Genomic DNA, 15,693 nt, shown 5'->3' with positions numbered 1-15,693 from the left:
TTTTCTCAAAAACTATAAGCTCTTTTTGCTAAATTTTTTTTTCCTCTTGTACCCACTCCCAAGGTGCACATACCCTGTAAATTTGGGGTATGTAGCATATAAGGAGGCTTTACAAAGCACAAAAGTTCGGGTCCCCATTGACTTCCATTATGTTCGGAGTTCGGGTCGAACACCCGAACATCGCGGCCATGTTCGGCCTGTTCGGCCCGAACCCGAACATCTAGATGTTCGCCCAACACTACAGAGCGCTCAGTCTTCTGAAGCTTGCTATCTCAACTATCAGACACTGTATTTTATTTTTCTCTGCAGAGAAAGGATCAAAAGTTCACTTGCCTGCTCTGTAAAATCATTTAGAATGCTGAGTAGTGTGTAAACTGCAAATACTAGAGAATGATGCAATGTTATAAAAAAAAACTATATAACTGAAAATAAAAATATGAGAATATTTTCTTTGCTACTAATGTTTTATAGGGATGCTCATTCGGATTCCGCGGAAATGTAATTTCCGAAATTCCGATCGGAAATTGCATTACCGCATCGGAATGCGGAAATCGGTAATGCAAGTGCCATAGGCAGATTTCCGCCAGAAATCGCGGAAATTTCTGCCGGAAGTCGCGGAAATTCCACCCGACTTTAACATCGATTTTCTCAAAAACTTTTTTTGCATCTTGTTCACAAGAATCAGTTTAATAAACCCTGAAATTTGGTGTTTCTAGGACTTAAGGGGGCTTTGCTAATAACCACTAAAGTCAGCGGATTTTTACTGTAATGTAAAATGCAGAAAATCTGCATCTGCCTAATTTCTGCATTTTACATTACAGTAAAAATCCGCCGACTTTAGTGGTTAATAGCAAATCCCCCGTAAGTCCTAGAAACACCAACATTTCAGGGTTTATTAAACAGAATCTTCTGAACAAGATGCAAAAACAAGTTTTCGAAAAGACCTTATAGTTTTTGAGAAAATCGATGTTAAAGTCGGGCGGAATTTCCATGATTTCCGAAGGAAATTGGAATGCGGAAATTGGTAGCGGAAAGCGGAATCGGTAATTGGCAATGGCGGAATGCGAATTTACCGCGGAATCGGAAATTGGCATTCCGACCATCCATAATGTTCTCGTAATTATCCGTACTAGACAACCTATTCAGTATATCATATTTTTTTTTTTTTTTTGCTTCAGTGTCTCTTTAAAGGCCACATACTTTGAATTTTTTTTTTTGGGGGGGAGGGTTAAGGTACAAGACACAGTTGTGGGTGTTTTTTAACTTGGAGTTTAATAAAATGTATTTGCCTTTATAACAATTCTAAGTGTCTTTCCAGAATTAATTCTCAATGGTGGGTGACAACGGTAAATACCACTGCCATTCAACATTTAAACGTTGAGCTTGAGGGTGCTTTTCTTTCATGGTGTTGATCATGTTTAAATCTTCTTCATCAAGTAGCCAACCCGTCATAGCTAGCCTCACTAGACGGGGAAGTCTGGATACAAATCGAACTAAGGCTGTAACCGTGATCGGGTGCGATTTGATATGCTTTGTGTACATTCGATAAATGCTTAGATAACTGAGCTCTGGCATATGCCCAGCGGCGGTCTTAAAGAACTTTGTCCACCCAGATTCAGTTATGTTCTCATTATTGCCAAGTTCTAGGTGTTGCATCCTCTCCAAGTATCCACTCTTTGTTGCTTCACCTAAAGTTTTTAAACACATTTTTAGAAAATGAAAAATGACAATGATAAAATGAAACACGTCAACCACCAGTGCAATGTGGTCTTACCTAACAGCGCAATACTCTCATCATCTATAATCGAATTCATGGAGAGTAACTGGAGGTTGGGAATATTCTGTAACTGTTGAATGATGAGCATAGCAGCAGAAGCCATACCTTTTCCAATTGGCAACCACAACTTCTCCAGAAGAGTTAGAGAGCCTATTGCAACAGCTTAAAAATAAGTAATATTTTAGATTAGTTGCTTTTACAGATAAAGTCTAAAACAACGTACAATATTTCAAAATCTTAACGCACCCTTAAAGTGGCCCTGTAGTGAGAGGGATTTGAAGGCTTCCATATTAATTTCCTTTTAAACATTGCTAGCTGCTTTGTTGTCCCATTGATTGTGCGATATTAACGTCAGCAAAGTGCCGCTCGCTCAATGCTCAATTAGCACAACCCGCGGTGCATGGGTACCGGAAGCATTGGTATAGCAATGCTCGAGCTACCCATGTACCATGGGTTGCGCAATAAGCGTAGCACTCTGTACTCTGCTGGTGTTAGTGCTGGTAATATTGTTGTGCCCTGCATACAGACAGGAACATTACCGGTGGTTTGTGCATAAGGCCCATGATGAAATAATCATAGGCCTGTATGGCACTGTAGTCATACTAAGAAATTTCCTAGTCATAATAAGAGATTGTTCCTTTCTGTTTTCCTGTACGTCTAGTGTTGTTTTCCTGTACATCGAGTGCTGTTATCCATGCAAATGGGGCAGTCAAACGTTGCCCAATGTGTTGAAAAGTAAATAGAAAGCAACACACCTTTATCTGCTAGAAAAAATAATGCTGATCAGGTTTTAGTGCTGTAAAGTTCAAAGGGTCACCACTTCTGTTTATTTTGTAACTGAATGAAGCAGATTTTACATCAGACTGTCATGGTTGCAGTTTAGAATTCAGTCTTAAAGGGGAACTGAAGAGAGATGTATATGGAGGCTGTCATGTTTATTTCCTTTTAATCAATACCAGTTACCTGGCGGCCCTGCTGGTCTATTTCTCTGCAGTAGTATCTGATTAAAACCAGAAACAAGCATGCAGCTAGTCTTGTCAGATCAGACTTATAAGTCTGAACCACTGAAACACCTGATCTGCTGCATGCTTGTTCAGGGGCTATGGCTAATAGTATTAGAGGCAGAGGATCAGCAGGGCTGCCAGGCAACTGGTATTGTCTAAAAGGAAATAAACATGGCAGCCTCCATATACCTCTCTCTTCAGTTCCCCTTTAAATATGTAAGGAGCGTGCCTTACTTAGGTAGGAGCATGCCTTCCTATACTTAGTTAATAAAACTAGTGTACCAACATAGAGGTTGCCCTCAAAAATATACTAAAATTTGAGACTGCTGGTTAACAAATCCTAACTTATGACTGGTGCTTTGTTCACCTGTGGTTGTCACCTTTAATTTATCCATTTGCCACCCTGTGTATTTTTCTTTTTATTCCCTCTCAATTCTGCATACAGTATGCTTTACAAGTATCATTTAATCATATGCAATGCTACTGCCATATGTCTTTGCATTTGACTGATGCTGGTTCCCTGTGCCCTGATCCATCTCCTTTTACACTGAAAGCTGTACTGCGCTAATTTTACTGTTGATTTTTTTTTTCAATGAAATCATGGTCAATGAAAAAAATAAAAGTACTAAAAGAATAAAATAAAAGTAAAAGTGAATAAAGTCAACTGTATTTTACTAAGATAAAAAGTATGATAAAAACCGCCATAGACTTGGCATTAACCGCTTCGTCCTCCTTGACGTATTTAAACGTCAAGGAGGACATGCACGCTCCCGCGGCCGATCGCGTGTGTGCACGCGCGCTCCCGGCCGCGGATTCGGTAGCCCAGAAATCAGTGAATCGGGCTATGGTGCCCGATCACTGATTCCTCTCCCCTGCAGAAAAAGCGACAGCTTCCCTCGGAAGATTCGCATTTTCTGAATCCCATGTCCCTCTAAGCGTACATTGTACGCTTAGAGTGACGCAATGTAAACAAATTCAAGGTTGCCATCTTGTGGCCAAAAAGTAAAACTACAACTGAAAGTAAAAGACAATTAAAATGGACATATATTTCCCTAAATCAAACACCATTTCCATCCCACCCTCCTAAAAATACACACATAAAATGTTTAATAAAAGAAAAAAAAACATTACAATAAAAAAAATAAAAAACACAAATATTTACCTAAGGGTCTAAACTTTTTAAATATCTATGTAAAGATGAAATATTTCTATTTTTTTTTTTTGTTGGTTACAAGCTTGTAAATAGTAATGGATGCAAAACGGAAAAAAATGCTCTTCTGTTTCCAAATAAAATATTGTCGCCATACATTGTGATAGGGACATAATTTAAACGGTTAAATAACCGGGACAGATGGGTGAATACAATACGTGGGTTTTAATTATGGAGGCATGTATTATTTTAAAACTATAATGGCCGAAAACTTAGAAATAATGATTTATTTTCCGTTTTTTTCTTATTCTTCCTGTTAAAATGCATTTACAGTAAAGTGGCTCTTAGCAAAATGTACCCCCAAAGAAAGCCTAATTGGTGGCGGAAAAAACAAGATATAGATCAGTTCATTGTGATAAGTAGAGATGAAGTTATAGGCTAATGAATGGGAGGTGAACATTGCTCGGATGCATAAAGTGAAAACGACTGAGAGCTTAAAGCGGACCCAAACCAAACATTTTTTTAATTTAAAACCACTCTGACACATACAAAGATAAATAAACACTCCTTCAAGCCTATGAGCATTTCAGTGCATGCTTTTCACCCTTCTCTTTTCATAACTAGAGTTATACAGGTGGCAGCCATTAGCAATTCCTCCTTTGCCAGACACCTGCTATTCCTCCAGTTTGCCGGTTTCTGTCCCGGCAATATGAAAGGAAGGGAGGGGTTTCTCCTTTAAATGGAAAATATTTTATATTTGTCATCATGCAGCTGAAAAAAGGTTGCTATTTATTATTATAATTTAGAAAATAGATTTTATTTCTGAAATCTTGTATTTTTAATTTGGGTCCACTTTAAGTGGTTAACAATGGAAGTGAGTTAAAAATGACCATTACTTAAATATAAACTTAGAATTTTTTCTGAAAAGTTACCTAAGTTTTCAGCTGTGCTCTTGTCGACTATTACCATCAGTCCATTTAAATTTAAGCTTTTCAAGAATGTGAAATTTTGCAGGGCTGTCACTGTCAAAGAATAGATATAAACATTTAGTGCACTGCAATACTGTATGAAGAACAGAATAGTGTTGCCGTTATTTAAAGTGAACCCGAGGTGAAAATAAACAGTTGAGATAAACAACTGTATGTTTTTTTCAGATATCCTATGGTTTTATTTTATGTTTAAACATTTACAAAAGAGATTTAGGCCCCTTTTACACTAGCACGGTAAACCTGCATTGCATTACACTATTTTGCCGCAAGGGGCTGCAAAAGCAATTGAAGTCTATGGAGACTTTCACACTTATTGCGGCCCGTTACAGTGTGCTGACGCAAGGGCAACAGGGTGTTACCGCAAGCACTGTGCTTAACACACAGCACTTGGTCTATGAGTGATCCAAGTGGTGTAAACGGCTACTACCCGAGTGCAGTGATTGACCCAAGGACAGTGCCGTGGCACCGGCCACGAGACCATTGGCACCAGTTATAAAAAGGAGCAGAGGGAGGCTTTTATTGGCCGGTCTGGTGCCTGTCAAAGCTATGACCCAATTTATAGTTGGAAGGAACTCTTGTCATCCCATAGATACTTTTTCTTTATTCCTTTATTTCATCAGTATACTTTTTTCTTGTGACATCATCATCTTTTATATATTTTTTTCAACTTTGAATCCTCTGTTACCTTCATTGCAGAGTGCCCCCCCCCCCCCCCCCCCGCCACCACTTCCCATCATTGGACTACTGCCGCTGCAGCGCTGGGACCCACTGCTCTCCTGAAGTGGTAGTGTTGGTGTCGGGGGTGCCTGGCAGGTTCAGCATTTCTTGGCGGTTTGGCCAGTACCTGTAGCTATAGTGCAGCGGCGGGGTTGCGTGCTATACTATTGTATAGCAAGCCACGGCATTAAGCATTTTTCTATTTGTCAATGGGGCTTCCGGACTGGTATTTTAATCCTCAGGGAGAATTCTCATTGGCTCAGTAAGTGGAGCAATGGGGAGCACCAGCGGGTGATTTAAAGATGCTTTTGTTGGGGCTCTCTATACAATGCTATGGTGAGTACTGGCAAGGAGTGGCAGGTCCTGGCGGTGCAGTGGTGGTAGTCTGATAGGGAGTGGAGGCTTGGAGCCAACTCTGCAATCAAGATAATAGAAGAAAGAAGACAGAAGCAAAGAAGGTGAAAGAAGTATACAGAAGTAGATGAGCTAGTCAATTATGAGCCATCAAGAAGGGATTAGCAGCATAGTTCAAGACACTGAATTTGGACGCTATTTCGCAAGTCTGGCTGCATTGTCCACCAGTACAGACTCTTCTGCATCTCCGTAACAGATGTACCATGTTAAACTACTACGGTTGGCTACGAGGGTACGCTTTTAATCCCCCCCTTCCTAACAATAATCTTCCTACTAATACACCTAACACTAACCTTCTTACCGATATGCCTAACACTAACCTTCTTACCGATATGCCTAACGCTAACCTTCTTACCGATATGCCTAACACTAACCTTCTTACCGATATGCCTAACATTAACCTATCTAACAATACACCTAGCTGGTCCTAGACGGCGAACACTTACGTCACTCACCCTATCACTCTGTCTACTTGCCGAAATCCACGCACCAAGCTTTCCCTGCACCCTATCACCATCTGGTGCCACTCACTGACTGCTTTCAGAGCACTTCAAATGCACAACCAGCCGAATGTTTCCTGAACACTTCCACAGAGAACACTTCCAGAACACTTGCGCCACTCTCCGTATCAAACGCACCACTTACCAAAATCCTCACACTAAAAACGACCTCCACAGTGCCTCATAGCTGCGATTAACAATGCGGGCCATGAGACAGATGATAAGCAACAGTTGCCACTGCGCCAAAATGAACTGATTTGGCTTTGTGTTTCACTGTTGTTGCAGGGGCTGCTACACTATAGTTATACCACTACTAATCAGTCTAAAGATGTGTACACGAGAAAAATATATATAATACCTGCGCCTTTACATATCAATTATGCAATTTGGAGTTAATAAAATGTAAATTTATTCAAAATACACCAGTAGTCTTAAAAGTTAATCTCAATAAATCCCACACATAAATTCATACCTATTCAATAAATGCACTAATCAATACTGGCCAGTATCAAAGAACTTGCTGTGCACTGCAGTGCTAAAATATGAAAAAATGACTAAAAAAATGCCTAAAAAATGCCTAGAAAATGACTGAAGTCTCTTCCCTTGCTGACATACAGCTTCTTCTGAGAGTAATCAGTTTGGTATTATATAGTTCGCTGACATGCAACTTCTTCTAAAAATGATCAGTTGTTCCAATGGTAGGGTTAAGGAAGATGAAAAAATGACTAAAAAATGCCTAGAAAATGACTAAAAAATGCCTAAAAAATGCCTAGAAAATGACTGAAGTTTCTTCCCTTGCTGACATACAGCTTCTTCTGAGAGTAATCAGTTTGGTATTATATAGTTCGCTGACATGCAACTTCTTCTAAAAATGATCAGTTGTTCCAATGGTAGGGTTAAGACTTTTGATAGCCCACACACTCACGGTTCCGTTGCTTAGCTTGGATACTTCCTTTAGTGTTCGTCCACTCAAGTCTGTAGCAGTTTTCTAGACTGGGGAGGAGTGGGTCAGGCTGCGTTCCCAGCAACTAACGATCGTTGTTACACAGGTCCCGGCCGGAGACCCGCTGCTTGAGGTTCGTGCAGCACACGGGGAGAGCTCCGATATGCGTGTTTGGAGTTGTGGGTGACGTCACCACTCTGCTTCCAATTGCCGACCGGTTTCAGTAGGCACGCCTACCTTCGTCAGGGCTTGCTCTATTGGATACTCCCCCGCTATTTCATAGCCACTGGGACATGCCTCCTCCTTCAACTCCTCACATAAGTACCGCCTTGTTTGCTAAAATGCAAACAATTCTATGTCCAAGTTTAACCCTTTCGGCGCTAGACTGTCTAGTGTGAATATCCATTGTGATTCGGCTCGGGACATTTTTTTAATATAATCTCCTCCTCGCCAGTCTTTCTCTACTTTTTGAAGCGCATAAAACTTCAAGGTATTTAGTGTACCCAAAGGGCAATCTTTAAAATGTTTGCTTAGCGGATGTTTACTTTTACCACCTTTAATGTGGCTAACGTGTTCTCCAATTCTTTCCAATAATTTCCTCTTAGTCCTCCCCACATACTGTTTTTTGCATCCACATTCTATAACGTAAATTACACCAGATGTTTCACAGTTCAAATTTCCGCTTATCTTAAACTCCTCCCCAGTAACATTGGATGTAAAACCACTGATTGGTGCTGCTTTTCTCGTGTTCCTGCACGGAAAACAAAAGCCACATCTCTTAAATGTCCCATCCTTTTTCACCACTGTTGGTTGTATTTCAGTCACCGTTGGGGCAATCATATTCTTTAAATTAGAGGCCCTCTTAAAAATCAACTTCGGTCTCTCTGTCAGTATGCCATTTAAAGTTTTGTCCTGCTGCAATATATGCCAATGGGTTTCTATTACCTTCCTAATGTCCCTCGATTGATCACTGTACTGCAGTAAAATCCCCAATGGGGGTGTGGATTCAATTTTACTTTTTTCTTTCAATAAATCGTTTCTATTCAGAGTTCTTACATTTCTTATATCATCCTGCAGCCTTTGCTCATCATACTTCTTTTCAGCGAATCTTTGTTTCAATACATCAGCCTGTTCATCAAAAATAGATACATCAGTACAGTTCCTTCTTATTCTAGTGAACTGATTCCTCGGAACATTGCTCAACCACTTAAATAAATGGCAACTGTCTCTCAAAATATAACTATTTGTGTCAACCCTTTTAAAATAAGTCTTTGTTTTCACCTCATTACGTTCAATATAAATCTCTAGATCCAAATAGTTAACCCTCTCCTCACTATATTCACAAACAAAATTCAAATTGAAATCATTTTTCACATTCAACCATTCCACAAACACCTTCAGTTTCTCCTCCCCCCCTTCCATACAAAAAGCGTGTCATCTATGAACCGCTTCCAAAGGACGAGGTCCGCACCGGGGCCCCCCGCCCCCCCCAAAATAGTCTCCTCCCAGTAGGCCATAAATAAGTTAGCGAACCCCGGCGCGAACCTCGTCCCCATCGCGGTCCCCACCCTCTGCAGGTAATATTTGGAATCATGCATAAAATAATTATGAGTTAGTATAAACAATATAGCTTCTTCTATGAATTCAATTTGTTCTTTTTGCATCGTTGTCATTTTTTCCAGGAAGTGTGACACTGCCATAGTTCCCAACTTATGATCAATAACTGTGTATAATGAACTTATATCGGCTACACACAGGATGTACCCTGGTTTCCATTCAATATCCCCCAAAATCCGTAAAATATGTCCGGTATCTTTGACATATGAGTCAGTCTTAATTACTACTTTCTGCAAGTATTCATCAATGTATTCTGATAAATTTGAGGTCAGTGACCCAATCCCTGAGATGATAGGTCTCCCGGGTGGGTCACTGACCCTCTTGTGTATTTTCGGCAAATGATAATATACCGGTAATCGCGGATGTTGTTGGATTAAATAATCAAATTCCTTTTCCATTAATATACCTTGTTCTTTACCTTTTCTTAATAGGGTTTCCTATTACACACCTTTAACTCATGTCACCCATCGGGGATAGGGACCCGATCACCTTGGGCGATATCGCTGGTTTGGCTTGTACAGACACTTGTCAGTGGTGGTCGAGGGCCACTGTACACATGGCTGGCTATTGGCTAGGGCAGTCGTTATTGGCCGACTTTAGTCTGGCGTGTTAACGAGGCTTAAGTTTCCTTTTCACTTCCTTTGTGTGATCTGCTATGCAGTTATTCAGCTATTAAATGAATTTGCAAACACACAGCAAGGCATTACCCAGAAAGTTCATGTCATTGTCCTGATCTTTAACTGTTGATCCACAGAAACTCAGTTCATTTAGCTTCTTGCAAGTGGCCAGTGAGTCCATCAGAAGGCTAAAATCCAAATTCTTGAATCCTAAGTGCAGGCATTCCAAATTCTTAAAGCTTCTAATGAACTGAACTGCAAAGTGGAAAAACGTATATACACAATTAAGTTAGCACAAATCAAAGACCAGCCCAACTATTCCGCACAGTTGATAGACTATGTAATCCATCCTGTCTAAAACCCACTATAACTCCCTCAAAGGAGCTATGTGAGAAATTTGCTTGCTACTTTGCTGACAAAGTATCTTCTATTCGGTCTCTCATTCAGTCCACAGCACCCAAGACTCATGCAACTAATGGAAATAGCTGCAAAAACAACCTAACACCCTGGACTGATTTCAAAAGTATTAGTGAGGAAGAGATCTCAGACATCCTCTGTCGTCTCCGCCAGACAACCTGCGACCTGGACCCTGGACCAACTAAACATATGCTGAAATGCCCTGACCTGCTTGGTCCAGCATTTCACAAAATAGTAAATTGCTCTCTGCAAGCAGGGAGGTTTCCTACCTCTCTAAAAGAAGGAATCATCAAGCCCCTTCTTAAAAAACCTTCCATGGATCCAGATGCTATGAGCAGCTACAGACCTGTCTCCAACCTCCCCTTCTTAGGTAAAGTTATTGAAAAGGCTGTCTATCTGCAACTTGAAACCAGGCTGTCAGAAAACAACATCCTGGACCCTCTACAATCTGGCTTTAAGAAACACCACAGCTGTGAAACAGCCCTCATCCAAGTCTGCAACGATCTGCTCATGGCAAGGGACAGAGGGGAATGCTCCATCCTAATCCTGTTGGATCTCTCAGCTGCTTTTGATACAGTTGACCATGAAATCCTGCTTAACAGACTGCAGGAGTACTGTGGCATCAGTGGATCAGTCCTCCAGTGGTTCAGATCATTCCTGACTGACAGAACACAGAGAGTATCCCTAGGACCTATAATGTCCAAACCTGCACCTCTACAATTCGGAGTGCCACAAGGATCAATCCTATCCCCTCTGCTGTTTGCAATCTACATGTTGCCACTCGGTACACTTATCCAACGACATGGCCTGACGTACCACTGCTACGCCGATGACACACAGCTATACCTGTCCTTCAAACCTGGTGGAACAGACCCTACCGCAAAAATAAACTCTTGCTTAGCTGAGCTTCAGGCATGGATGAATGATAACTGGTTGAAACTGAATGCTGACAAAACTGAGGTCCTGTTTGTCCAAAGCCAGTGCTCGCCATCAAAACAGCTCTATCCTAAAGCAACACCAATCAGGATTGGGAATTCAGACATAAACAGCTCCAACCTTGTGCGCAGCCTTGGCGTGCTAATCGATAGGGAATTGAGTTTCAGAAACCAAATTTCATCTGTAGTTAAATCTACCTTCTTTCATCTGAAGAACATTGCAAAGATTAAACATCTGATTCCCCCAGAGGATCTTCAAACCCTAGTCCACGCCTTCATCACATCACGGCTGGACTACTGCAATGCCCTTTATGCTGGCCTCCCCAAAAAAGACCTGCGTCGCCTGCAATTAGTGCAGAATGCTGCTGCCAGATTGCTAACAAACCAGCCTCGCCACTGTCACATTACACCGATCCTTCGCTCACTGCACTGGCTACCAGTAGAATGGAGAATACTCTTCAAGATTGGACTGCTGACATTCAAATCCCTGCACAATCTGGGCCCTGGATACATGAAGGACTGGCTGAAGCTGCACCACACCTCTCACAACCTCAGATCAGAAAGTTCTATAAACTTGGTCACTCCCAGAGTGCACCTCAAAAAATCTGGAGACAGAGCCTTCTGTCATGCTGCCCCTACTCTTTGGAACTCCCTACCACACCCAGTAAAGACAGCACCATCCCTGGAGCTATTCAAATCCAGACTGAAAAGCCACCTGTTTAGCCTGGCATTTCCAGATTTATAAAATTCTTCCTCTGTACCACGATGGTCGGAGCCATGCTTATGCGCTTTGAGTCCCACGGGAGAAAAGCGCTTTACAAATGTTATTTGTTGTTGTTGTTGTTGTAGTGTATTTGAGACTAATAATTTATTCTGAATATGTTGTGTTCAGACAAATCCGAACTATGATGAAAGACAGTTTCCTTAAAGTGAAACTAAAGTGAAATTTTTAAGAAAAGTTACTTACCTTGGAAGAGGAGAGCCTGTGGATAGTCCTGAGCAGGGGCGGGACAAGGTCCTCCAGCACCCAAGGCTGAGACACCAAAGGGCACCCTCCATCCCTCCCAGCCCAGCCCAGCCGTCACATACTGATTGCTATTAAACTAAGGGCCCATTTCCATTCATAAGTGATGCGAATGCGGCTACCTAGTAGCATCGCATCACTTCTGCTGCTGGCGGCGTCATTTCTGCATCTCCCGGTGCGGACGTGAATTGACTGCAGATTTGTGAATGATAGCTAAGTGAGTTGTGCACCCCCTCCTACACTGCGCCCTGAGGCTAGAGCCTCTCTTGCTTCTGCCTTGGCCTGGCCCTGGTCCTGAGGTCACCGATACAGCACTAGGTCCCTACAAGCAAATCTGACAAGAGCTTGTCGACTATGCTCCCTTTCGTGTATGAGCGCGGCTGTAGTGCGCAAGTCCTGTCTGCGCCATCCAGGGCTGGAGCATCTGCATCTCGCTCCCTGCTTCTGATATGCAGAGAATGAGCTACAGACACTAGAGGCCAAATCTAGGAGACCTGTAAAGTCCCAGTACAGTGTTGTCTGGCCCTGGATAAATTGACATTGTTCTTGGTCCTTCTCTGCTGCCACTACTCTGCTATTAGGGGATGCAGGTAGGGAAGGAGGCAGGAAGGCCACCAGGAAACACTCTATGGGGGAGGAAGAAAACTAGACACCAGGAAAGACTGTCTATGGAAGGTGGCAACTAGACAACAGTGAATGCTATATGTAGGAGGGAGGGCAGACCACTAGACAGAAAGAAACACTCTGTGGGGAGGGAGGGGGCAACTAGACACCAGGGAATGCTGTATGAGGGAGGAAGGGGGCACCTAGACAGCTGGCAATGCTGTCTGGGGGAGAGAGGAGGGACCATTAGATAGCAGGGAATGCAGTATATGGGAGGGAGTATGAGGGAGGGAGGAAGGACCACTAGACACCAGTGAACACTCTATGGGGGAGGGTGGAGGCAACTAAACACCAGGGAAATCTGTATGGGTAAGGGAGGGGGCAACTAGACACCAGGGAATGCTATATGTAGGAGGGAGGGAACACCACTAGACAGCAAAGAATGTATTGGGGGGGGGGGGATATTTGACAGCAGGGAATGCTGTAAGCTGGAAGAAGGGGGCAACTAGACAGCAGGGAATGCTGTATGGGGGAGGGAGAGGGACCATTTGACAGCAGGGACAGCTGTTTTTGGGAGGGAGGAGGGACCACTAGACACCAGGGAATGTTGTATGGGTGAGGGAGGGAGCAACTAAACACCAGGGAATGTTGTATGGGTGACACCATCTAGACACCAGGGACTGATGTATGAGGAGGGAGGGGAAAGCTAGACAGCAGGTAACATTGTATGGGGAATGAGTGAGAGATCACAAAACACCAGGGAATGCTGTATAGGGAAGGGACCGCTAGACACCAGGGAATGCTCTATGGGGGAGGGGGCAACTAAATACCAGTGAACACGCTATGGGGAGGGGCTTACTAGACACTAGGGAAGATTGTATGGGGAGGGAAGAGTAACCACTAGATGGTTACCTCAGCCATATCCAGCACTGAGACCCTCTGGACATATTCGATAAGGGTTTTATTATCCATACTATCGTGTCACCAAGACAGCTTTATCAAGATGTATATACAATTTACAAGAGTAAAAAAAAACCCTGTGTTGGGATTTAACTGCTGTAAATTGTATACACACCCTGACAAAGCCATCTATGTGAAACATGTTGGTATAAATAGTGATGTTTGTCCTGTATAACACCTGCACCAGCTCATTGTAGAATGTCCGGAGTCCATACACATTTCAATTTTCCCATTCTATTCCCTGCAGAATCGATCACTCTGATCAAATCAGATGTAAATAAAATCCCTTAAATGCCCTTTTAATTTGACCAAAAATGGATCGCATTGATCAGACAGGATAGAAAATCTAGGTTGATCCAGGGTGGGGCAAGAACGGCGGGAGATCACCAGTCCATAACTTTGCACTGCAAACTAAACCTCAGAAATACCATATTGTAGCGTTTGTAGGTTGAGAAGGCGCTGCCACATGACCCCTCTTCTTCTCCTTATCCTCTCAGTCTGAGACGGTTATGTAAGATTTGACCTGCTAGCAATTAGGGCTTAGCCCCTTCCAAAAGAACAAACTGGGAGAAGAAGAACACTGTGCTTTCACTATCCAAAGCAAGGTCATTTCTAAAATGTATTTTTAAAGGGCAGTTGTAATGTGTTGTAGTAAAAGGGGTTAGGGCTGTGTACTGTAGATTTGTTAGATGCTTGGATTTAGCTTTAAAGTAATATTAGTCATCAAAAAGCTTTAAAGTAATATTAGTCATCAAAAAATAAAAACATTAAACGCAGTAAACATGAATATGAATCACTATGATACTGCGTTGATGTCTTTTCAATGGCTGGATAGTGTAATGGTTAAGAGCTCTGCCTCTGAAGTAGGAGACCTGGGTTCAAATCTTAGCTCTTCCTATTCAGTAAACCAGCACCTATTCATTAAGGAGCAGGGCCGAGGCAGAGGCGAGAGAGGCTCCAGCCTTAGGGCGCAGTAAAGGAGGGGGCGCACAACTCACTCGGCTATCATTACCCTATTATATTTGAAGCAGAGAGAAATAAGCACAACACAGCACAACCTGATAGTCCTGCTCAGCAATGGCAAGTTTATCAATTAGCAGCTAAATGAAGTGTAAAGGTGCGAACACACCTAACAACTGATGTCGCCCATCGGGGATTGGGACCCGATCCCCTTGGGCGACATTGCTGGGCCAGCCTGTACAGACGTGTGTCAGCCGTGTAGCTGACAATTGATTTTGTTGCTATGCATGGAGGGGGGGGGGGGACAGAGCAGTGCATGTGTGACATCACGTAGTGTGCGGGGGTTAGCAGCGTCTTCAGAGAACTCGGCCAAGTTAATCCACTGGGTGGATCGCTTGGCAAGCAGCTGTCACTGGTCGTGGTGGGGGGGGGGGAGGAGGTCTCTGTACACATACCTAACTATCAGCTGTGGCGGTCATTATCAACCAGGCATGTGTTTGAGACTTTAGGCATGACTTTTAAACCTTGAAAATAAGACAGATGGTTTTAGCTTTTAATTTTATGCTGTTTTTAATGTTTTAGATGAGTGGTTCTCAAAGTTTTCAGGAAAAGGGCAACCCTTGGCTATTTTTAAAAAAAATTCGAAATTTTTAGAGGCAACCCTATGCTCCATTGATCTCTGCCACGTAACAGCGTTGGCCCTGAGAGCAAACTTACCCCCCCTCCGGCAGTTAAAAATCATGTTTGGGGACTGAGAGCAACCCCTACACCCCTTTTCAAGGTAAAGTGATCACCAAAACCCTGTCACCAGGTAGAATTATGTCTGGCCTGAACCACCCAACCCACGCACTGCCGACCCCTCTCTGGGGGGCAGGTGGTGGGAAACTTTGCTTGATATGTGCTGCAGCTCAGCTGGAGAAGTTGGCAGAGAGGCACAGCTCTGATTTCTGGAGTGACATGGCTCAGATGGCGCTGCTGCATGTGCCCACAAGAGAGAGCAGCGGACCAATCAGAGTCTTACATCACTGTGAGCCAGGGGTGGCGCTGCAAAACACAGCAATCAGGG

The 15,693-nt window shown here is 42.8% G+C and overlaps 1 protein-coding gene across 1 annotated transcript in view; it reads right to left on the bottom strand.

Moving 5' to 3' along the window:
• Positions 1–1,320: 1,320 nt before the first annotated feature.
• The window catches only part of LOC137538538 (baculoviral IAP repeat-containing protein 1-like), a 48,129-nt gene continuing 33,756 nt past the window's right edge, over positions 1,321–15,693 (bottom strand). Inside the window, exons 7-9 of the mRNA XM_068260814.1 lie at positions 4,864–4,953; positions 1,775–1,939; positions 1,321–1,688 (exon numbers count right to left, since the gene is read on the bottom strand). Of these exons, the coding sequence (XP_068116915.1) occupies positions 1,321–1,688; positions 1,775–1,939; positions 4,864–4,953 (623 nt within the window). The remainder of the gene's footprint in view (positions 1,689–1,774; positions 1,940–4,863; positions 4,954–15,693) is intronic.

The sequence above is a fragment of the Hyperolius riggenbachi genome, chromosome 1 (assembly GCF_040937935.1).
Source record: "Hyperolius riggenbachi isolate aHypRig1 chromosome 1, aHypRig1.pri, whole genome shotgun sequence".
Lineage (NCBI taxonomy): Eukaryota > Metazoa > Chordata > Amphibia > Anura > Hyperoliidae > Hyperolius > Hyperolius riggenbachi.
The sequence above is the reverse complement of the archived record's forward strand: the minus strand, read 5'-3'. Positions and strand labels throughout refer to the sequence as shown.